Source organism: Triplophysa dalaica, chromosome 4 (genome assembly GCF_015846415.1).
Source record: "Triplophysa dalaica isolate WHDGS20190420 chromosome 4, ASM1584641v1, whole genome shotgun sequence".
Taxonomy (NCBI): domain Eukaryota; kingdom Metazoa; phylum Chordata; class Actinopteri; order Cypriniformes; family Nemacheilidae; genus Triplophysa; species Triplophysa dalaica.
This window is the reverse complement of record NC_079545.1, coordinates 11,932,333-11,957,917: the sequence shown is the minus strand read 5'-3', so window position 1 is coordinate 11,957,917 and position 25,585 is coordinate 11,932,333. Positions and strand designations below refer to the sequence as shown.

The window sequence follows — 25,585 nt, the reverse complement described above, 5'->3', positions numbered from 1 at the left end:
TCCGGGAAAAATGGCACCGGGGGAGGGCGCGGTTTGCACCGCGCTCCGACCCCGGGAACCATGTATCCAGCCGCGAGCATTGGGGAGGAGGCAGTGCGTACACTGCCACCCAGTACTCGTGGCTGCCCGGGTTAGCATGGCTGACATCACCTCTTCTTCCTCCTGAGCTCGAACCCCCTGGTGCGGGCAAGATGTGTCAACGAAAGCTGCCTCAGCGTGCTGGACACCCAGACACTTGACGCAGCTATCGTGTCCATCCCCCTCCTCGATAAGGGTACCGTACCCAAGAGAACAGCGGGACATGCCACACTGGAGAATGCTCAGTCCTGAAAAGGACCTTTTGAAAAATATCTCAAACACCTCTGGAACCGCCGAGACGTCCTGGGGAAGGTCGCTGCAGGTAGGCACAATCCGCTGCTCTACGTCGTAGATCCGGCAATGTAGGAGAAGAATTCGTTGAATTCGTCTTGTTCGTAGTCATGAGCGAAGGCTCTGAAGAAAAAAGGTAAATGAATGCTGCAAATTTCATTCGCCAAATTTCATTGGCCTTTTCTATAGTAGTCAGAGTTGATTGGTTCTCAAGGGCGAACCCCATCTGTCATCTCGACACAACGTCGAGAGACCGACAGAAAGGGAACTTTAGTTAAGGATTGAAAGGGTAAAGGTGAAAAGAATAATCTGTGTGGGTGTTTTATCCTACTCATAGAAATAATTTAACTCCAAACAACCGTTTTAGAATATTCCTGAAGCACAATACAAAGGCCAAAATCCTTCTTTACAGAAAAGTCCATACAACTCAAAATGGAAAGTCACACCTGAGAAAAACTAAACAATAAGAATGGGAGTCGCTGCCCATGGCTCTTCTCCATAGAGGTGAAGGACATTCCATCTTCAGAGAGATTCAAACACAGGCCACACAAACCATGTTCGCATATCAACAGAATACGGATGTAAATCCTGTTTTACAGTGCTAAATAGGGCTGGGCGATGTGTTTAAAAAAAATTATTGACTTTAAAATCATCGCAGTATCTGATCATATCGGGTGTGTTTGACTTCATGCAACGTTGCGCAGATGATGAACCTGCGGATACGGACCGGGAGAGAATTCGCTAACAAACACGCACACACACACACCATTGTTGAAGTGACTTCTTTCATTGGGTAAAGCGTGTAGATAAACCATTGCTTTTATGCAGTAGAAACATGTTGCAGGTGTCATTTTTTTGTGCTATAAAATCATCCTACCTGACTATCTTAGACTGCTATAGGAATATGATAGTGTATTTTCGTTGTTAAATCATTCTACATATTATTTAATACCTATAATACAATTTGATAGGGTGTTGCGCTGTAAATTAAAGCGGCCCTAACACACAGGGTTTCTGCCAATCTGATATTAATCTTGGGTACCTTGAGTAGTATGCATAGCCTACGTCGTGTCTTCGAAGAGTGTTTAGTTTGATCACATTTATAAAAGATATATACAGTTGTACGATTACTTCCGAAATCATACGGCGCTTGCGGAGGGGGGAGGTAGGCTGAACTAAAGCACATTGTCAACAAAACAAAGACATCAGTTTCACTCACCACATGCGGTTCATGTCCGGCATCTTTAAGCGATCGGACGGCTCCATATATCAGTTTCAAACGATCTCCTAATCCAGCGTTATATCCTCAGTTTATATAACATTCATCACCCAAATGCAGTGAACAAACAAACACCTTAACATATACTCTCTCTCTCTCCTGCACACAAGGGAAAGTGACATCTACGCATGCTCCTTCTGAAAAAGACGTTCGGAAACCTGTACGATCGCTGAGGGGTTGTATTGAGCACAGAAATACTACGTAATACGCCCAACTCGTTTCTTGGCAAGTTGACCATTTTAAGCATAAATTGCAGCACCCCTATAATCCTACATGTTTCTTTTATGCTGGTAGTATAATCTTTACAGGGTATTTACGCTGTAAATTTATTTGATGTGTTTATTTTAAGATAGTAGGATGCATCAGGGTATTTTGCATTGTGAAATCATCTTACCTGTTTATTTTGTAGATGTGGTTTAGATTATATTAAGTTTTGCCCTGCAGTAGGAAAATCTGACAGGGTTAGGCTATTCGAACACCAGTACAGGGCGCGAGCGTGAGATTTTGCCGAAGCAGCTCGTCTTTCTCTTGGACTGTCTGTGCAGTGACCAACAGAAAACAGGAGCAAAGTAAAATGACCGAACAAAACAGCCTTTCCAAAATTCTGTCACTGTTGCATTGGCATATGAACAAGAACGTTCACTCTAAAGCCTACATCGCATGTTATATGTTATAATGTTATAACGCGTATTTTCCATTATTATCAATAATTGTGTGGTATCTGTCTGTTGTAATCCCCATCGGGATATTTGCGAGACATCAGTGATATACGATGACATCGTCATATCGCCCAGCCCCGATGCTAAATGCAGTTATTTTCACACACATTTACATTACTTACCATTTACAAGTGATAACCACATTCTATATCTAAATGCACAGTTCATGAATGCGTTTTACTCACAGAGATTCAAACAATATCGGTTTAAGCCATTGTTGGAGGTGTTCCTAAACCTCGATAAGGGCTAGAGGATTGTGTTAGCAACACAAATGTCATTGGTTCAAACCCCAGGGGGCACAAATGTCAACAAAAAAATGTATTGACTGAATGCACTGATGCTTTGGATAAAAGTGTCTATCAAATGCATAAATGTTAAACACACACAGTCTACAACAGTACTGTCAGACATGACTGACTAATAACAGCCAAGCAAAAGCCTTCAGAATGACAAGTGTTTGTAAATATTATCATCACAAATCCTCCTTGTCATTAACAAAGGCCTGTTCTCGCACACACATTATACAGTGTTTGTTTTGCTATCATGACTTCGATTGTTTTTGCAAAACTGCAGAAAGGCTTGTCTAGGACATAATCTAGTTTGTTTATTAAATTGTTTTCTTCACAGGTTCTGTTGGCTGGTCTCCACAAAGAAAACAAACCTGACTCCCACACACACACACACACACACACACACATGTATATACTGCATGCACCGGTAGAGAAGTTGACAAATGTGTTTACATGAATTTTGGTTTTAGACGGTAAAAACCGCTGCATAAATTGATCTCTCTCCTTTTGCGTGGGACAGTGATGGAAGCTTACGTCTATATTGATGTTCAGTAATCTTCTAAAAGCTTTCTGTCTTTCCTGACTGTAATTACACAGACAGTTTGATTGTGTTTGTTTCTCTTTATTGAACTTTTCCTTCAGAGAGTCTTATTGTGATCTTATTCGCTTATATCTGCCAAAAACTCCCCCGAGCATCCTACTCTGTCTTTTTCTGAAGCCTCCTATACCATTATACTCTTTTATTGGCTGTTACATATGACTCGGTGTCATTAAACAGACAACCAAAAGCACCTCAATGTACACTAACCACATTCACCTAACCACATATCTGGCAGATGATTTAACCCATTAAGGTAAAGGGTGACTGACTACATTTGTGAACCCAGTCACATGTGATGCTGTTCATGGTCTGTACTATACAGCATCACATTTCTCAAGCGCTGTCTGAGAAGTTTATTTGGGATCCTGAGCAAAACAATTTACAGTGAGTCTGACAGCAAAACAGCACCATTCAAATATCACCTCCCATTTCCTCACACATTGTTCCTGTCACAACAAATTCAAATACAGAGCAAACTAAACACAAACAAAATAACACCATCAGACTCGCATCTTCCACGTCAGTGTAGTTAACGTCTTCTCAAGGGCAGAGTGTGTTTGACATCACAAACATGTCACCAGACGGAAAACTTGTCATACAGAATTCAGTCCAAATAGATTTAATTTAATGGATTCACAAAGGGAAAGTAGGGGGTCATGAGGAGTCAATACACATGTGGGACCTACCTGAACCTTACAGCATTGTTCTCTTAGACTTCAATTTTTTTTTGTACAGAGCGACAGAGCGTGGCTAGAGAAGAGAAGGATGACCAGATCTGATTCATTCTCTTTCGACACACAACATCAGCTCAGGAACTCACGGGACTAAACTGAGGTGATATGACAGGTAACACAGTCCTGCTTCCAAATGTCAAGGGGTTTGAGCAGAAAGAACAAGGTATCTGGTGATTTTCATTTCACTGACTTTGCTGAGGATACAACAGAGAGCTGGTGAGTTCAAGTACTGGAATGTTCAACTTGTACCCTGTAGTTAAAGCATAATGAATTTAAGCAGAGCTTAATGTGGGGTCAACCCTAAACTACAGTAGCCCTAAACGGACAAACTGCTCTACAGAGCGTTTCGTAAATACATTATTTTCTTCGGCAAAGATGTGAAAACGTGAGAACATCTTTGTTCTGTGTCAGCCACCGTAGTGCTTCGAAAGGGGGGGTTGAGTGAGCTTCACCGCTAGATGGCGCTAAATTTCATGAACTGGACCTTTAAAGCATAAAGATGATTAAAGCAAAGCCAGATGTCAATCATGGTTACAGCAGGGCTAGACCTAAACTAAGGTTAGGGGTGTCATAATATAACAATATTTTTAAATAAAAACATGATAATTGTAAGAAACAAGTTTTGCCTGAAGAGCCATAATAGATACAAACTCTCTCTAATCCTTTCTTTTACATTTAACTGTGTTTTGTTGGCCAAAAAAAGTAGAAACAAAACAAAATTTAAAATGAATTTGACTGACATAATTATTTGTTCATAAAAAAACACATTTAAAGGGATACTTCACCCCAAAATGCAAATTCTGTCATCATTTAGTCATCCTCAGATTGTTCCAAACCTGTATACACTTCTTTGTTCTGCGGAACAAACAGAAAGATATCCGGATGATTGTAAAATCTCGCCCCCCAGTTGAGTCCCATAGTATTTACTTTCCCTTCTTTGGCAGTTAATGGTGGGTGATATCTGACATTCTTCCAAATTTCTTCCAGTGTGTTAAGCAAAATAAACAAATTTATACAGGCCTTGAACAATCTAAGACCCTATTCACAATAAAGTGTTTTTGTTTGAAAATGCATCTTTATCTCTCCGTTTTGGCCTTTCGTCCACATTGAGACAGAGCTTTTCGAAAACAATTTTCAAAAAAGCACTGGAAAGTGGATACATTTGAAAACGCTGTTTTCGCGTTGTAGTGTGGATGAGGAAAACATAGAGGTTTAAAAACGACGCGCTTTTCGTCAGGTGACTCAGTTGTTTTTGGCTGCTCTTCAGTTTGATAGCATTAATGTCAGTTCATGCATACTTTAGATTGCATTTTAGGAGACAGATTTTAATTACTCGCAATTATTGTTTGGCAGTGGAGTACGAGTTAAGTTTCACTTCGCAGCTTTATAGTCTTGTGTTACCCGCAGCACCATTTCTAATTTAGCTCATTGTCCGTCTATTTAAAAAACTGTGTCTTTGCTCCACATTGCCGCGACATAATAATGCAGAAAGTAAATAAATGCCTGATAGAAATTACACTTGCTGAAGTGTCTTAGGTTTAGTCATGCGCAGTACATGGATGTAAGCTTTTAAAGACGTTTCAGTGTGGATGGGCAGGGTTCGGGAAACGCTTGAAAACGCTAGTGTGGATGAAGAGCATTTTTGAAAACGCAAACTCAGTTTTCAAATGAAAACGTTTTTCCATCTTGTATAAAACAAATTGCATAAAGAGTCCTGAAATGCTTCAGTGTTGTCGTTAAGAACTAGTTAAGGATCTCTGTCAGGTAGGGGATTAGTCAAACTGTAGAATCTCTGCTGTCATCACACTGTCGTATAAACAAGCGGACATACAAGAGCAATGGAACTGACTTGTATGAACGGAGTGCTTCTCTCCCAGACATAATTAGACTGATTGATGTGATGCTACTGTCTTTCTATATTAAAAGGCCTGCCAGACTCAAATCTGCCAACTAGTAAGATGTGCACAATAGTAAGATAGAAAGACACATCCATTTTAGTTCAGTATAGCCAGTATAGCTGCATGTAAAGAAACTGAAAGTGAACTGAAACAAATCAGCACCAGAAAAGCAGGAATGAAACTATTCATCAAGATAATCTGTTCCTTTCTGATAAAATCCTACAAATCACTCATTCTGCTTTTAACCACTGTTGTCTTTAAATGAAAAGGTAAAACTTCTGTCTGTGTTACATTGTTTTACAAACAATTTAATGTAGTAATGACATCACATACACAACTATTATTTTCATGCAAGGCTTTTTACACTGCCCGTCCAAAAAAGAAGTCACACACACTAATATTTTGTTGGACTGCCTTTAGCTTTGAAAACGGCAAGCCTTCGATTCGTTTTGATAAGCTTCTGTACTATCACAACATTTTTTCCCATCAAGGGTTGCACTCATTTTTCGCCAACATCTTGTATTGATGGTGCGAGAGTCAGACTGCTGCGCAAGGTCTTCTCCAGACCAGCAGATCCCAAAGATTCTCAATGGGGTTAAGGTGTGGACACTGTGGTGGCCAATCCATGTGTAAAAATGATGTCTCATGCTACCTGAACCAATCTATCACAATTTGAGGCCGATGAATCCTGGCATTTCATCTTGGAACATGCCAGTGCCACCAGGGAAGAAAAATCCATTGATGGAATAACCTGGTCATTCAGTATATTCAGATATTCAGCTGACCTCATTCTTTGGGCACAATGTTGCTGAACCTAGACCTGACCAACCGCAGCAACCCCAGATCATAACACTGCCCAAGTGGTGCCTTTTTTTGGACGGGCAGTCAATATTTCACATTAACACACACAAGCAAACTTACTTAGCTATGAGCTAAGATATATAATAATATAAAGCCAATTATAATTAATAACTCACTGTAACTCAATTCCTAATTGAACTTGCAATTTAAAAAATTGAAAAGGACGTCCCCAAAGGGAGGTTTTGTCAGATTTAGCACACATTTTTTCGGGACTTTTTTGCCTCCAAGCTATACAGTAGCTAACTACACACACACATTTGCAATAAGGGATGACTTTAGCTCTCTGGTTTGGAATCCAATCCTAGTGTTAATGTTAGCCATTCCATATCCCACAGTGCACCAGTGCTGCGCCTGCCAACCAGTGTGGCCTAATGTTCAAGCACCCACCACTTTACCTCCATAAATCTCTCTCTCTTGCTCCCTCTCTCTCTCTCCATGAAAGTGCGTCTTCTCTCTCATCCTCATTAGCCGACTCTAAAATATTCATTCGAACAGGCACTGAGCATCATTAGTTCCTGTTAGAAGACATGAAATATACGCAAAGGAAAAAGACACAGACCTACAGATCTCTAGGGAATTGGTCCTAATGAAAATGAAAATTTCACTCAGCCTCGCCATACACAGACAATTTCGATGACGGGTTGTGTGCACGCGTGTGGTCGGCCTGACCTGTTCATTCATTTAGAACTACAGACAATGCTGCGTTCTTAATGTGCGTGTCTGTGTGGTTAAGCTGGGTCATTGATGTGATAAGTGCAGGACTGCTGGGTAATTATGTTCAACATGAGAGGTGATCGCAAGCTAAATGTGTGTGAATGTGCATGATTACGTTAAACTGCGAAGATGATGGAGGGTCAGGAACACTTGTGGTATCCCACCTGTGCTGAAGCTTGTCTTATTACCCGCCTAGTCTCATTCTGTACCGTTCTAATCTCAAAAGCACTTAGCGTGGCGCTCCGAACAAAGAGGGCAAGACCCGTGGAGAAAGAACGTCTTAAACAATCTATCTGGCAACCTCACCTTTTTTCCTACCAGTTTGGCTCTCCCTAACCAACACAACGCACACACATCCAACTCCCAGCAAGGAGCTTGTTTCTGATCTCCATGTATCTGACTTGTGATAGCGGCATTGACTGCGTTCTGTATAAATATATGGAAAGGAAAGAGGCCCCTGGAGGCATATGTAGCATTCATCCAAGAGTCAAACCCATTTAATTCCATTCCTCGAAGAACTACAGTATCTAAATCACTGAGCGCAGTGCGCTCGCTTGTGTACAAAAGGAAGGGGTCACGATAACGTGAATGTTTCAAAAGAGCTCTGCAAGCACAATTTAAGCCTCATGTTAGCTAGCCTGAAGTCCTGATAGTACAACGGTTTCAGACTCCATTGATGTACAGAACAAACTGTGCAGTGTAATTCAACAGACCTTTGTGTAAACAAACGTCTACACTTTCTATTAATATTTTATTATACAATGGTTAAGGCAGGTTCTCTAATCTGATTGGCCGATCAGAATAAGGGTGAACTTGTTTTTTGGTTTGGAATGAAAATGGAGCATTAATTTGGTGTGAGGGTCTCCTACTCATATTGATAGAAAATGCTGCCTGGAAAAAAATCTACATCATTAAATCAATATAGTGTAAAGAAAACGTGTAGAAAAAGGAATGTTTATCACAAAAATTTCCAACAAAGTAGAAATGAAGGATGGTACAATCTGACGTATTAAATCTAAGCCAAATATCTCCTGTTGCAGGTGATTTCGCCCAAAAGGCGGCCTATAGGAACATCTTGACCCTTAAAAGATCTTGGCAGTTAATTAAAAAAGACAAAAATAATGATGTTCCGACAAAAAGGAAAGCAGATGAAGCAACTCAAGGTAGAATTCAAAGAAACTTCTGTATACTGACTACATGAAACTTCAGAAAATACAAATCTAGCTGTAAGCCATAGGAGTTCATGGCGTGACAAATGGTTTACCAGTGGAACGCAAACACCAAAGTCACCTAATAAAAAATCCATTTAAACATTCATCCTCAAGTTCTTTCAAGTTTAGCACATGAAGGGTAATGTCTGTAACTGTTGATGTGAAGAGTGTTTGCAAGCATGTGCGACCACTGTAAAGGCTGTTTGTGGCGTTTGTTTGATCTGTTTGTTTGATTTGCCTTAAAAGTCAGTTAACACCAAGAGCAAAATTAAATGAATTAGACTATACAAAAATGTCCGATGCTAATAGATGCCACACATCTGACAGTATAGATTTCAAACTCATTGAGGAAAAATATAACTCATCTGACAACAGATTTTATAAATGATGCCACTCTCCTGAAAATATCAAACGGAAGTAGTGTGGAATGCAGTGCGATATACTAGAAGTAAACAAAAGTATAGTTGTGTGTGTTTATACCTTAGGGGAGAAGTTTAAGACAAAGTTGTTTTAAAAGGTCTGCAACCTTATCAGTTCCTGCCTAAATCTAAAATGATACAGCCTTTCTCTCGCTCCGTCTCACTCACTTAATTCTTTGCTCGTTCTTCATCTAAGTAACCTATGTATCTCTGTTTTACTTTATCGTTTTGTAGGTTGTGTGCTTTGTGGTGAATTTGTGGACCAAATAAGTATTGCAAAACCTGAAAGTAACTAGATTGTGGGTGCCCGCTAATAAATTAACTAAACTGACTAAATGTAAATTGTGAAAAGTGTCATTGTAAAAAAGTGAACTTCTGTGAGCTACTTTTGACTTTTAAAACCTTTTTAATCAAACAATTCAGGGTCACAAGTGCATCTCTCACACACCATCTCCATTCAAAAGTTGAACATTGTCAGTGTGTCGATAGTATATATAATCAAGAGCTTCTGTGAGCGTAAAGACAAATGCAGGAAAATGTGTGTGTGTGTGTGTGTGTGTGTGTAGAGAGAGAGTGAGGGAGAGAGAGAGAGAGAGTGAGGAGAGAGAGAGAGAGAGAGAGAGAGAGAGAGAGAGACCAGTAACCTGTTTTTGGCTGAAGTACTGCTTTGTGAGGATGCATTAGATGTGTGGCTTTGTGGAATTAGTATCATAAGACAACCACCAGAAATGTCTTTGGCACTAATGTAGACAAAAGCTGATGTTATCTTTGTCATTGATCAATCCTCTGTCATTGTAAAGTTTAAGAGAGTTTTAATTTTCAATGGATAACTGCCTGTCAATAAATATCCTAACAACAAACAGATCTTCTAAAATTGGAGGCACACAAAGCATCATCTGAACTTTAAAAATCTACGCAAAGAAAAATAATGAATTCATACATTTGCTTACAAGTATGTTTATTATCGAGCCAGAATAATCTTCTGAGAAAGCACACAAACTATTTCTTAATGTAATGTAATTCCAAATTCTAAGCAGTACCGATTATTAAAACGATGAAAACAGTTCAAACATTTCTTTAGTTTTCTTGTTTATAATTTGACATTTTCTATCATAGACGAAGTCTCAAATCTGAACTGCCCCAAAAAATGTATTTTGACTGTGCTGATTATATTGTCAAAGAAAATATTGTTAAGAGAGTAAAAAAGGTTTAAGTAAAACACTCTTAACTAAAGTTGCTTCACAATGCCATAGAAGAACCTTTTTTGTCTATATGGTTCCATAAAGCACATGTAACATCTGTTTCACAAAAGGTTATTCGTGGCGAAAAAGGGTTCTTCAAATTATAAAAGGTAAAAACGAGACGGTTCTGTAAAGAACCTTAGACTGAATGGTTCTTTCTGCAGGGTTCTACGGTGCGACCATTTCAGTCACATTTGCGACTGGATATTAGTCTGTGCGACCCAGAAAAAATATTCAGATGCAATGGTGCCACTGATCCGATCTAAACTCATAACCCGTTTAAAAACTACGACTCCCAAATGTGCCTACGTGTGTATTACGTGACATTATTCAGTGTGAGTGGCTGCTTTTCAAACCTGTCAACTGAGCATCTTTCCTATTATAAGAAAGGAAAGTACGCTTAACGCGCCATTTAGTGCGTTGTTTTTTACTTCGATTTGAGGTGATGTCCCTAGGCAGTGGCTTTGCGACTTTGCGTCTTTTGTGACTTTTGAGTGTTTCATCGGGTGTCGTTTGGACGGATGTGTGTCTGGCATAACTGACACTTGTTGGACGCAGGGTAAATGTTACTGTTTGGAGTTCCTTCGAGTTAGATGATGCTCTATATATCATTTGATGATAATAAATAAATGTTTGGTTGAGCATTGGATGGGCCTGATCTCCCTCTTTTGTTGCAGTGTGAGAGCCAGCTGTAACAAAGGCATGACACAAAAATCAAACGAGACTAATGTGAATAGTACGATTCATTTTGTTCACCATGATGGATTTTGTCGGTGTAACTAAACAGCAACAGTGTTGCACTGTCATGTAAAAAGGAAATAAAGCTCTCGTGCATGTAAAAGAAACATAATTTTGCTATTAAAAACCTCTCTCGGGATAATTCGTTGATCAGTCTGATCTTCCATAGACACATTTCACAAGTCTTGAGAGATATGACAGTGTACAAATATGAGAGTCGAGCCGCATCATTATCCTGCAGCTTGTGACTGCAGCAGACATAAGACAGAAGAACGCCTTACGGGAATCACGAGCGGGTGGACCTCTGCGAACGGCTCCTGTAGGCGATTGCATTTCCGTGGTTCATTCTCTGTCATGTTCTGGGGCTGTTGTGGCAGCACCTATTCGGGACCGGAACCACAATTTAGACAGGCCGCTAAAATGACTCAACTCTTCTCAGGGTGTCAGTTTTTTCCGATGGAGCAACAGAATAAAGTTATCTTGATTTACTGTGCAATTAAAACCTAGATCAAATGGTAGCTAAAATATAAACCTGTTTTTTGTAAACAAGGTTTACAATTTGGTATAACAGAATTTTTCAAATAAACCTTGATTTAATCTAGATTTAAACCTAATCCTTGACGGAGCAACCCACCCATTATTTTAAGGTCAAAGTGTTTCTTTAAATATGTCAACAGCAATGCAGACCCGTGCATAATTTAAAAAACAACTCCATTTAACATTTTTGCCCTAACGCCAATTAACATATTTCACCTGGCATAAATCCGTCCCTCCTAATACCACAAAATGTCCCCAAAATCAGCACAAGAAAAAATTCTGCCGATTCAAAACATGATCAGCAGGTTTCAATCACAGGAGACGCTGTATCATCGTAACAAGCCCAACCAAAGTCAATTTAAAACTACAATTCCTGTTTGAAGTTCTGGCCTTGCAAACAGTGTGAAAACAGTACAAATCTGTTAACTAGCAAAGATATGCAAAACAGTTTAGACAGCTGTGCTTACTGATTTGTGACCAAGTACTAAAATTGGAGAAATGCGGCAAATCATTTGAGAGAACTGTACATCATTTGTTCAACAAGCATCACATTACGCCATTTAAATGAGTCTCCCATAATAAAAAATTTTGACAGTTGCATAGAAGGCATACATGATGGAGCAAGACAGACAGAAGAGTCAAAAACTGATCTGATTAGACGCATTTGATGCATACAAACCCATAAATTCCTACCAGACACACAAACCAAAATATCCCATCCGCCAGTCTGACTATGGTCTCAATGTCAGATTGTCTAACAGCCAGTCACAATACAAAGATGTACTGAAAAAAAGTAGATGTACTTTTGTTAACACAGAAAAGGCAAATAATAGCTCAATTTTACAAGGTAGATGGACCACATCTCCCTCTGAGCAAAAAAATAACTAAATTCCATCAAACTGTGTACGGTTTTTACATCTATCCATCCTCTACAAGCTCTATTCAGAAGTACTTCACTATTACATTTGTCTAGCTTACTTTGTACAGAGATATTTAATTATACAGTATCTTTGTTTCAACTCTTTTTGTTTTTGTACATAAATACCCACTTCTTTTTAATTTCTGTAATGTAATGATAGAAATCTGATTTACTATGAACCAATGCACAGTTAATTCTAGCTTAACAATAATGACAAAAACATTGCTCCTGTGACTTGAGTTTAGGCTACTGATCTAAAACTTCTAAAACTTTACACATTACGACAGAAGCAGGATATATAAATATGAAAATATTTCTTTGTTAGGACGATACAACCCTCTTCAGAGGTATGCTTTCGAAGGCCTGTGTCCCTCCAAGTGTACAGCGCACAAATAAGCAAAACAAAAACTACACAAAACTCGGTTTTGACTTTAGGAGGAACAAACGGCCTATTTTTAGCTATTTCGATCTCCTCCTCGCAACAATGAGGGCAGAAATTTCTGCTTTTCTAGACAAACAAACAACGCTTGGCAGATTTTTCCCATCATGGGTAGGAGGAAAACATTTTGATTTCCTCTATCTAAACAGATAGCAGGTGGCGAAATGAAAGACATCAGACATCTTTTATAGACCCAAACGACACCAGCAGGAGCGTCTTTGATGTTCCACCATCGTTCAACTAGCAGAGACAATAGCATCTCCCTCTGCCAGCTCAGTGCTGACGGAAGTTAATTGAGAAGGGAGAGACGTCCTCCATAGCGATTATCCCACAGATATTCGTAATCCCAGACACAGACGTACAGAGATGGCATCACTCAGACTGAGGATCTTAGTTGAAGCATAAACTTTGTATTTTAAGAGCAGGTCTGCCTGACCCTATACAGTGACATGCCTTCCTAAATCATACGCAATTACAACGCTGTGGATGTAAACATGCAGCTTAATCGCTGACCATAAGCAAGACTCTGCGTTCTGTACTATATGCCCGTCGATACAACCTCAGCGCACAGCTTCATCCATTTTAATGTTCCTCATGAGCTGATGGCTCAGACTAATTATTGCCTATTATAAAACTCAACAGCAGTGATAGAGAGGAGAGGAGCTGGAACATGTACAGCAGTAGTCTGGAGCTCTACTTTATCTGTGCCGCTGATGAATAAGTCTAATCTTTCATATGTCCGGGAAAGCCTCCGGTCTGGAGTGCTGCCAGTGAGCAGTATTGGGTATGCTACACATGAACTGTTACTTTATGTTGCCAAACTTTGTCTGTGTGTATAAAAGTTAGCGCTGAATGATGGGTGTAAATGTTTTGAAATTGATTCTTTGAAAAAATTAGGAGATGGTTATTTAGGAGACGATAACAAGCATTGCTGGAATGTGATATCTGGTCACAATCTAGTCCAATTGATTGATAATTTTTTAAACCACTTTTGGCCATATAGTTATTGTATTGAAGAGAGTATAGTCCATCCATCCTCCAAATCCACTTGTCCTATTGTGTGCTGGACAATCAAGCAAATGAAAATAAAGCATTGAGTATTATAATAATACTTATAAATAAACAATTCTAATATGCATGATGCCGAAAGCTCCAACACATGGCGCTGTTGCCCGCCGGGCACTCCCGAGTTCAAGTCCCAGCTCCTGGTCCTATCGATCCCAAATGAAGATAAAAACAATTCTAACAATAAATTATTATTATCAGGCTATTATTATTATTATTATTTGAGAATGGGCTGCTCATTGGAGTGTAATGTAAGCCTTTATTTTGGCTTAAATAAGGATTTAAACAACAAATAATCATTTTCTTTGTATTATATTTAATGTTGTGTTACATTGCTTGTCTTGAATACTTGAAACGTTAATAAAGTCAAAAAAATTTGTTAACGTAACGCATTACTGATTGCATGATAGAACTGCAACATATACAACTGCAAAAAAGTGATTGTAACCAGGGCCGTGTCCGCAATGCAATCACGAACCAGCATTCTGGGCTCCGCCTTCCCCGGCCGGCTTGTGACCGCACTCAGAGGGGTGTGTGGTGAGCTGCTTTTGACAAAAAGTTCAGGTTCACTTTGGCTGTAATCCCCGAAACTGACATGACTACAGCTGACAGCAGCATCTTGGAAGTTTGTGATAAAGATTGCCGCATCTCCGTAGGATCAGTGAGGTATTATAATGACTTATGACAGTGTAGTAGTGGTTTACCATTTCACAATGATTTTAGCCCTTCCCCTTGCCACACTGTTTCAAGGGACAAGGGGAAGGGGTATAAAATAGACTTGTGATTGGGCCATTATGTATATATCGTATATAACACGTGGTGATGTGACAATAAAAGTGATTTGATTCGATTTTTAATCCAATTTTCATTGGCAGTCAAATACCTTTCAATGCATTAAAGCATTTTTACATCCCTAACATTGTACTGTACTCATAAGACATCCCTCACAGGTGTGCGTCATCTTACCTTAGTGTAAACTGCTCAGTGGTGGCCGCAGAATTCATTAGCACTTGAAATCCCACAGTCTGTCCCTGTTTAAACGGGCTGGGTGGCACCACAATCTCTACATCGCTGTCCAGTCTGAGTCTGTTTTTGGGTTCTTTATTCTCCCCAGTGGCGAGAATCACCGTCCCAATCCTCTGCATATTCCCCTCCTGCACTTTGGCCTTCCCTTGCACCCTACCTGCTACACATTCTTTTCTGTGGCCCTCCAGAGGAATTACGGTGTAGTGCAGTTCCACCTTGACTTGAACAGGTTCTTGTGTTCGTCTGCGTGGCGGAGGGTTGAACCAGCTCGTAGGGACGCCAAGCTGGGCTACACAGATTCCCAGGTTTCCTTCTAGATGGCAGGCGGCTGATACAGAACCTTCCCCAGGCTCCCGGAACCCTACGACACGAACGCAAGGCAACAGTTCCGCGGGAGGATCCGCATCCTCCCACCTGCGTCCCCCCAGGTAAAACAACACCCGGATTTGAGGACGGTCCGCTCCTATCCTCCTGGACACCAGGTGTGCTCTCACCTTCCAGCTCAGTGTTAGGTGTGTTGAGGTGTGGAAGGAGCGAGGCAGTGACCCCTGGAGGAGATCAGGAGGTACAGGCGTCTCCGCGGTGATATTGCCATAGCTACAGTTGACCGACAAGAGGGGAGCTGGGCCAGCATCGACCAAATGGAGAAAGAGAGGCTCGCTGCGTGTTTGCAAGCTCCCGTTACGCATCACTTCCTGCGTGGCCTCCCGGAGAAAGAATGATGACTCAGCACCCTGCAGCTGGCAGTACACAGGGAGATACGTGGGCAGAGAGGAGGAGAACCTGGGTGCAAGATCACTACCTCCGCTCCTGCACTCGCACACTGCAGAGAGAGAGAGAGAGAGAGAGTAATCAGTGTGTTTATTTAGTTTCACAGGCATTTTAGAGCACATTTCAGATGTGATTACAAGGCAAAATAGCTTTCAGTTCTCATTTAAAGTGTCCCCTGGTCTTTGTTTTATTTTATGCAATGAGAGCTTTTATTTACAGAGATTCAAGAGGCACAAATGAAATTAGGGCCAAGGGTCTTTGGAAGGATAATTGTCTGTGTATGCGTGTGTGTGTGTGTGTGTGTGTGTGTGTGTGTGTGTGTGTGTGCGAGCGTGTGAATAGTAAGTCAATGTCTGTGTGGAACAGATGGTACAGTCAGGATAAAAAGAGAGATTTAGATACAGAATGAGAGCACGCTTATTAAAAAAGTAAACCGAACATACATCTACATATGCAGCAGATGCTCTGATCAAGACAATCTACACTTTTAGCTCCAAACTGTCATCAACTTAGAACTAATATTATTAACTAGATAATGACTCAGAAAGACAAGCAAACTTGGGTGCACCAATAGGTGTGGGCCGATAACAGATTGCAGAGGCCCAAACCTAAAACAAGGGCGCTTTACAACCCTCCCACCTCCAAAACGCATAGCATGGTCCAACACAAAGGGAAATGTATCTGTTTCTGAATAAGTAATACTGGCGGGAAAATGTGCAGTGTAGATAAAATAATAACTAGGGATGGGTACCGAAACTCGGTACTTTATCGGTCTCGGGGCTAAATTATAAAAGACCTGAAGTATCGATAGGCTCTGACGATAACGGTTCTGCTGTCGGTACTGGAGAAATTAAGAAAAACATTGCCTACTTATTATTGATAAATAAACGTTAACTAGCATATTTTAACTGACCAACCATTTCTAATTTGCGATAATATTAAAGACATTTACCTGCATTTTCGTTATTCGCAATCTCGCACGCGAAATGTCCGTCTGTCCCACACTACACAGAGCTCGCGCGCACACAACACGAGAGCTCGCGCTTAATACAGTGATGATCGCGGAGAGAATCAAACGGTCTAAAGTATGGTTACATTTCACTCGAGTGGATGCAGACAATGCTCGTTTCAACAAGTGCGACAAGATTTTTGCTTGTAAGAGCAGAAACACAAGCAATCTGGCAATACATCTTTCAAAAGTGCTTAATGTGCAGACAGATAAATGCAAAGTTTTCGACTGCCTAGCTACTATTTCATCATCCACGTCCTCATGTACATGTATACTTGCCTAGCAGTCTTCCTAAATTCCCCGACATAAACATTGCTTAAGGTTTCTTTAAATTAGTATGAAATCGTTTAATAAACACACATCACATTAAAAAATAGCCTACATATAATTTTTACAGAGTATTTTTTTCTGCGGTAGCCTAATTAAATCTTAAACATTAAAAATGCTTTCACAGTACTGCATTTAAAATGGATGAATAATAATAAATTATGCTTAAGAAATATAAAGCAGAGCTAACCTACAAATTGATGAAATATATAAACTTTTTTTGTGTGTACTTTGCAAGAGGCTCCAAACCTGTATAACTTTTAAGCCTAAACAGAGTTAACTACATTATGTGAATGTAAAGCTCCAGTTACAGTGAACCAATCCATTCCAGCATCTGGTCCAATTATGGTTATTATTAAACAACAACAAAAAACACAAACAAACGTAGGCCCACATCCACTTTATTTTAATCCTCTATGAATAATAGGCGGGTATCAGTCATCTTTTACCTGCATTAAGATATGTTGGGTCAGTAAAGAATGTTTTAAATAGTGAAAACAACACCAGCTTTAGTTTTGTCTTTTATAAAAAAACACAACAAAAAGTACCGATAAGAGTACCGTTAAAGTACCGGATCGATAAGTGGTATCGATAAAAGTAGTAATACCGTTAAAACCTTAACGATACCCATCCCTAATAATAACCTAACAATTCATATTTCCCCAAAAATAAAATCAATGCTTCTGCATTACGTTAGCTTTTTTTACTTCTACTTCATTAACTTGATATTATTTAGTCTTGCAGTTAGGTAAAGTCTTCATTTTAATAACTCACCAGAGAAAACAAACATGTGAAATAAACTAACATCCTGACAGCATCAATTCAGAATTGATGTATTATACAGAAGTTAAGTCAGTGGAAAGTGAATTCATTTTTACCCCTTTAAAGTCTCTTGTACCTGTTCTTGTTCTCCTTATTGCCGTGAGCAATCGCACACACTTAAAAGTGGAAATGAAGCTGGATTACTTGTGAAGGATTTAGTTTTACCACAAAAACGTTAATCTCAGGGCAAAATGCTGTGCTGTCCCATGTACTTCTAGAGTAACAAGAAAATATTTGTTACATTTCACTTTGTGTTTGTGTGTGTGTGTGTGTGTGTGTGTGTGTATGTGTAATGATTGAAGGACCAACTTCTCTCAAAGCTTTCCCCAAAAAGTCAAGACATCACTGAAATTGAAATCTGTCATTTAGGGGGAATTTTTATCCAAAGCAAAGGTCCCTAAGCAGCAATTCGAGGCTAAGTGCTTTGTGCAAGGACAAAATGATACTAAAGCAGACCTGTGAACTCAGAAAGCCTTTAGAGTCACCCTACAGAACTTTAGGATGAGAAACCAATCTATTCAACAGACTACAAATATACATACAATGTATTATAACATAATTTTGCAATCTCTAGTACCCTACACATGCAGAATTCTTTCAACTTCCATAAATTTGTGGACTGACTATATATGCCAAATGCTTTAGACTTAATATTTACTTTTATTTATACACATCCATGTTTATAACAACTTGTATTTAATTTTTTATAAAATATTTATAGATTTAATAAATGTTCTTACCGAAACTAAACAGAACACATAATGCTGAAAATCTATATGAACTGCCGGAATAGACTTTGTATATTAAACTGAATGAATTGCAGACAGCTGCAAAAAAAACAATAAAGGAAGAGAAATATCTATAAATTGTAACCTTTCAAGCATATCGGTAACTCTTCAAACGTGTGACTATTTTTGCCTCATTTAACTATAATAAATTAGAGAATATAGCCACAACACACATTTTGCACACCAAAAGCTTCGACCTTATTATAAGCCAATAAAAACTGATACAATGCACGATCCCAGTTCCTCAATATGTTTGGGTTTTTTCTTATTTGTTGCGAAAAATAGATAGATTTCCCGCTGATTCACAGAGTCTCATTTACATGTTTTGAAACGGTGACAGAACAGAACGTAATCCAGCACCCTGGAACAGAGTCGGAGGTTTATTATGTTACTTTATACCGATGTCTCTCCTCAGGTAGCGCGGGTAAAGCATGGTAGAGGTGTGAAAATATAATGAAGATTTGGTACGGCGCTGAGTCTCACAACAAGACTTTAAACACATAATAATCCCTTCAGAGCGAGAGAAAGTGAGAGGTAGACCTTCAGTGATTTATTTCAACAATCAACACTAAATAAAACAAACGTAAGACCTTGTGGACCAAGCGTCTTGAGAAGGAAGAGCCTGAAAACAAGAAATGAAAGAAACTAAACGGCATGGGTTGAATGCACTCTGAGCTTATCTATGTATCGAACATTGTGTCGAATTCTCTCAAGAAAACTACGAACACAACTTTTTCTTTTAATACCCAAATGATCGCGACACAATCGCAGCACCCTATGCCCTAGAGGACTGCCAAAAAAAGAATTAAAAAAGTGGAATGTTTTGTGGCGGCCCTGAGGAGCGGCGATACGGCGGTCGCACACTATAAAGCACGCAGCTTCGGCAGATGGGGGTAACAGCGTCCGCAGAACAGCATCTCTCTGTGTCACAAGCCCATTCTTTATGATGCTCTCAGGGCTACAAAGCGGACCATAATTCTGACTCCAAACACCTCTGCTCTGATTTGTTTCAGCCACTGGGCTCAAGGCTGGCGACACTCGGCACATTGCTAACCTTTTGCTTTCACTCCCTCTTTCTCAAGCCACTTTTCAAATGTCAAACGTTTCTTGCAAAGCCGAGGAATTTACTGCGCCCCCTTAGAGTGCATCAACCAAATCTTGATGTTAAACTCCAATACGTAACCAGGAGAGTTCTAAATCCATTCAAATTTAACTTCACATTAATTCTCGGCCTTAAAGGCAGTGTGGGTGATCCTGTCCAGAAACATTGTTGTCATATTGGTTGGAAGTCTCTTTACATCCTGATAGCAATCGAGAAGTATAGTGGTCAAATAATATTTGTATAGTTATATATCTTTTGTGAAATGTGTAGGACCAAAAAACGTTCCGGCCGAACACTTTGACTGGTCATGTGTACATTTTTTAGCTAAAGTATTTTGCATACCACTGCGCACCATGTTCACACAGACATCATACGTCATCAGCGCATTCACGTCCGCTGTGTCACTGTAGGGAGAATGGCTGGACAACAAGTAAATCTACAAAATTAAAGTCAGTTTTTGAAAAAGCAGTAACGAAAAAACCGTCTGGATTATGAAAGAGGAAAATTCTCAATTTACATAGGTTCAGTTTTTACATGATGGAGACAGCTCTGGCAGGCAAAGGGTCTGACAGACTCGAGAAGAATTTAATGGATTTTCTTTGTTATTCGTTACTTGGATTTACAAAATACATTCATGTGTTTGGAGGAGGTGTGGACAGCGAATGGCATGAGGGTGGGATTATAATTTCACGAAATGAGCATTAAGCAGATAAAGCGAAAAGTTTTCATAAAGTTATTTATTTGTCTTTCGGAGTATTTTATTTAAAAATCTAATGTGTGTGCAGTTTATCTCAAAATAGCCTCGATCATCATCACACCAAACTAGACTTTGAGACACATAAATTGTAGAAAATGTTCCCAGACTATTTCATCCTCAAAAGCTATTGCGGCCTCAACCGTGACCCCTGCGCTCACAACTTTGTTTTCAGACAGACTGAAAAATTTGTGATTTTGTACTTTACCAATCAACTCACTGTGTCTTAGTCAAGTAAAAATGGGTTTGCAAACAACATGGTCCTGGAACAATATTATTTTCTTCAAACAGATTTAATGGACTGAATGGTTAGCGATGGGTTTAGGTTTCAAACTGAGATTGGGGGTTGTGACCAACATTGCTCTCAATTTATAATTGTAGTGATTTGAATAGTTTGCAAAGCAGCTACACAGAAAACATTCTTTGCAGTTCTGAAGATGTTCAAAATGAAAATTGTTTTATGAAGAAACCTTGTCGTGTTTGGTGAGAACTCAGACTTATGTATCTTCAAAATCTAAAAGCAGACATTCTGGCTAACAAACCATGATGTGAGATTAAAGTCACTAGGTACTGTTGCATCCACTTTTGAAGTCATCTGGCCCCTCATTAGCCTTCACCATTATCATGTCAAAAGCTGAAGCGAACGACCCCTAAACTAAACAACATATCAAAGACAACGAATGAGAGGAGAGATGAGACAAGGCCAATAAGCACAGTGCTTTGTTCAGGGACCTCTGAGCATCCTATCAGAAAGTCTGAGAAACTCAAGAATGTGTGTTGATTTTGTTTGGACAGTAATGGAGTTGATGCATCATATGGTATTTTATGCCTGAATTCAAGAATTCTCATCTGGCATTTGTTCTTTGGCCCCTAATGGCAAGAGCAGCTGCATCTTACTGCTTCCAAAAACCGTGACCTTACAGCTAGCCTACACACGCAAACACTCTCCAACTTCCTGACCTTTGCTACCGCACGCGCACACACACACACACAGAGTCTCTCTCACTCTGTATCAATGCCAGACACGCCCACATCACTTACATCAGTAGACATCATACAAAACTCAGAGGAGAAAAAAATTAATGATTTATAGCCCGGTTCAAGACATCATTTGGAGCCCTTCAAACAAACACACACAGCGATGCCCAACCCTTCTGGAAACTCTTCGGGTTAATCGGCTTCCTGCCCCCTACAGAGTGCCGAAACTGTCCGACACAGGGATGCCCCAATAACCTTTGACCTTTTCATAATACCAAGACTATCCATCACAACTTCTCTCTGCTTCGGTCTCTATCATTCTGTCCATCCATCTATTGTCTTTCATGTCACCCTCACATCTGGTGCATTTTTTCTTGCTTCTTTTTTAATATTACGGCTCCTTCGTTTGTGTTCTGTGGTACACGCAACAAAGGAAAATAAGATTTGTCATTATGTCAACAGCTTTAATCTCACAGAATGCACAGGATGAGTGCAATACTGAACAAATGCGTGTCTGAATGAGTGAATGAGTGTAGGTTCACAGTTTGAATGTGTAGTGTTGAGTTTGGGTTACATCATTTCTCTAGACTCCAAACGTATAAAGGCCTATTGATATTTGATGTCATATAGTGTTGGATAAATAAATAAGTACCAAAATGTACAATGGCAGTTTCACGTGTTTGGTATAACGATCAAATGTTTTTTACCCATGGTACTTTTTGAAGTACTTGAATAGCATCAAATTCCGACGGTACTCATTTAGGTATTATCACTTTGTGTCAGTATATCCATGGACAAGAAATTACACAGTCTGTCTGAGAAATTGAAATACAAAAGACAACCTTTAATTTAAGGTGTGCAAAAACAATTCCTCTGTCAAATTTAACAAGAAAGACTTGCCTTGCATCTGGGAAGTGGACCTCACTGACGTAATGGTGAGACCAAACAGGAAGCCTGGTACAAGCCAGTCAAAACAAACAGTGCTACAATGACATTTCGCTGTCATCTTCTCGATTTGTTTTCTTTGCTGTCATTTATAATAGTCAGTTTGGACAACAAAATGGAGTTGGACATTTTTTTTCTTTATGTGCATAAAACCTCTTTTTGTCAGGGTTAGCAGCACATACTAAAAAAAACTGCCATATTCCCCTCTGATGTCCAAATGGACTTTTTACAAGGGACAGCAAAGAAGCATCAAGAAGATGAAATTCAAGTCGGGCAAAACAAAAAGTAAGGAACAAAAAAAAGTGTCATAATAGCACAGCAAGATTTTGTTTGTAGTCAAGAGTGGCTTTTGAGGTGTGCTGACTTTGATCATCTCCATAGTGTGCAAATTGATTCGGTCCTAATTGAACATTTTAAGAATCGATTAAAATGTGCTGTGTAAACACACTTAGAGAGATCCATCAGATTCTGAGCTGGCTCAAGCAGAAATTTACACTCAGGAGGACTGGAGCTAACGCCAACATTGGCAGACTCCTGCCATCTGTATTGTGAAGGCTTTTAGAGAATGTTACAGAAAGAGAATCTGACCTAGTATTGTATAAAAACAAGATTATGAAGAATTTATGAAGGAATCACATGGAGTGCATGGATGCACTGGGTCCCCTCACTTTTCGCAATCTAAACTAAAAGAGTTGAATGATATAAAAATATGTACAACTGTCAGCAGGCATTAAACATACTTTCTACTGGATTTTTTTCTTCATTTCATGCATTATACATATTTCAGGTAACAGGTTTAAATCTCAAACGATGTCTAAGAATATATTGTGGCACAATTAATCGTAAGACAATGACCTGTGTCTGCACATACGTCTAATGTTTTGTTTTTGTCCTTTAGTGCTTTAGTGCTTTTACTGCTTTAAGCAAGGGCTAAGCTTTCAAAACCTTTTTTTTATTTAGTAAAAGTTAAGTTTTGTTTTACAGTGATTCATTTTCAATCATTTACATACTATTAAACTAATCAATACAACAAGCTGTATGTACAAAAATGTTACAATATTTAATGGTGAGCATATATAGTGTAGCCTAGTAGCATATATAGTTTTGCCTAGAACTCTCAGGATACAGAAAAATCAAATAGACTTTTTCTACACTTTGTTTCATTCTTTGTGCGAGTCTGAGTAATTTAGCCGAGGATCTATTACACTCTCATGGGTCTCGCACACTGTGCACATGTAAACTTAAACCCGCTCCCACCAAATGTGTGAAAAAGCAATTTAAAATGGCTGAAGCCCACTGGTATGAGACATACCTCCAGAGTGGTGCTTAAACAAAACACACAGCCGGGGGTAAGATTGAAAAAAATACAGATTGGCTGCTTAGCCAATTCCCTAATTGTGAATTCAGACTTTCACTCCGACTGCCCTATCACATAATGGAAAATATTGTAGATGGCATGTTTTGCCCGTGTTTTTATTGCAGGGCATCCCGCTGAGAGTCACTCCATGGTTTATACTTTCAAAATTTTTCCACACTGGATGCGGCACGACGCGTCCGATGTAGACACAGTGTTACACTGTCTACAGTTTGTATATTGATGCCTCTACAGGTTTTTATTAAGGATCCACATTTACATTAAACAAAGATATGATTGAGAATGTAAAAAGGCCTTCAACATTCAACATGCCAACAAACATTTAATGAATTTTAACAATAATTATACAGCTGCGGAACATATAATTTTCATTTCAAATCAGCATTTCTAGATGTAATGTGGCCATACCAGTCCAGTGTTTGTTGAATTTCAACAAAATCAAACCTCAGGAGTGACAAAGTCATCCAGCAGCAATATGCAAAACTGACAGCATGACAAGACACATGAAAACTTTGATAAAATCAAGGTTTTCACTTTTTTTTTACTTTTCCTAAATACATATACACATATTTGTGTGGTTTTGCTTAAAAGGAAATATGAAACACAGAGCATCTTTTTTTCTCCAGTTTTAATTTTCTGAAAATAAATGCAAAAAGAAACAATATTTTATTTGAAATTTGGGAGGAGAATTGTTAATAGTTCACAGGATGAAACAAAAACAATAATTTTACCTAAAAACATGGCTATAAATAGCAAATGATAAAATCTGAAAAACGGTGTCTGAAATGGTCTTTTAATTTTTTCCATGGCTGTAAAACAGCTAGTGAAAATATTAATCTCTATTACAATAATTTCAAATAAACCAGTATTTAATAAGCCTGGGTTTTATTTTTTTAGCACAATTCTGTTCGTGATTTTCAAAAATGAGGACATAGCAGGCAACCTGTGGATGTTGGCATCTGCCTTATTTGGCAAGCCTCTATTCAGTGCCAGACAAATTTGTGCCAAAATACCTCAGAGGTGGACACAGTCTCCAACAACTAGATACTTCTCTTCTACCTTAAAAAATGTATTCGGCCTTAACTAGTATCCACCATTATCTAGTTTTATTATTTAAATTGTTTTTTGTTCATTGTTTTCCCTTGTCTTCCCCTGTAATCCTATCAGAACAGACCTGCCATCCATATTCCAGCCGTCACCCACCATTTGATAAGCACAGCTTAAAATAATTAGCCTTACCCATTTTTATTTACATGTACACGCAAACAAAGAGTCACTAAATAATTTGCCGTCCCATCATGCAGCCACTAGCAGTTGATTCATAAGTGATCATAACAGACATCTAAATCAAACAGCTTCTTCTTTGTCCTTTAGCGGATCAGTGAAGTGAGAAAGACAATGAAAGAAAAATGATACCCTGCCAATATATTTAGTGCTGTTATAATCTTTACAGTAATTACACAAGACGGTGTAATCTTGGCATAATGAATGTGATTAGTATGTACGCTGCTGTATAAGATCAACACAGTCTGCCAACACTGGGCTGTCACTTCACTCATTGATGGGCCATTGCAAGGCCATTAAAGTCAACCAGAACACAAAATAGTGTACATAAACAATCATCATTGTACAGAAGAGATCATTTAGGGAGACA

At 39.1% G+C, this 25,585-nt stretch overlaps 1 protein-coding gene across 1 annotated transcript in view; it reads right to left on the bottom strand.

The window, feature by feature from the left end:
* The window catches only part of si:dkey-215k6.1 (transmembrane protein 132C), a 180,156-nt gene that overhangs the window by 119,165 nt on the left and 35,406 nt on the right, over positions 1 to 25,585 (bottom strand). Inside the window, exon 2 of the mRNA XM_056746511.1 lies at positions 15,001 to 15,883. Coding sequence (XP_056602489.1) covers positions 15,001 to 15,883 — 883 coding nt within the window. The remainder of the gene's footprint in view (positions 1 to 15,000; positions 15,884 to 25,585) is intronic.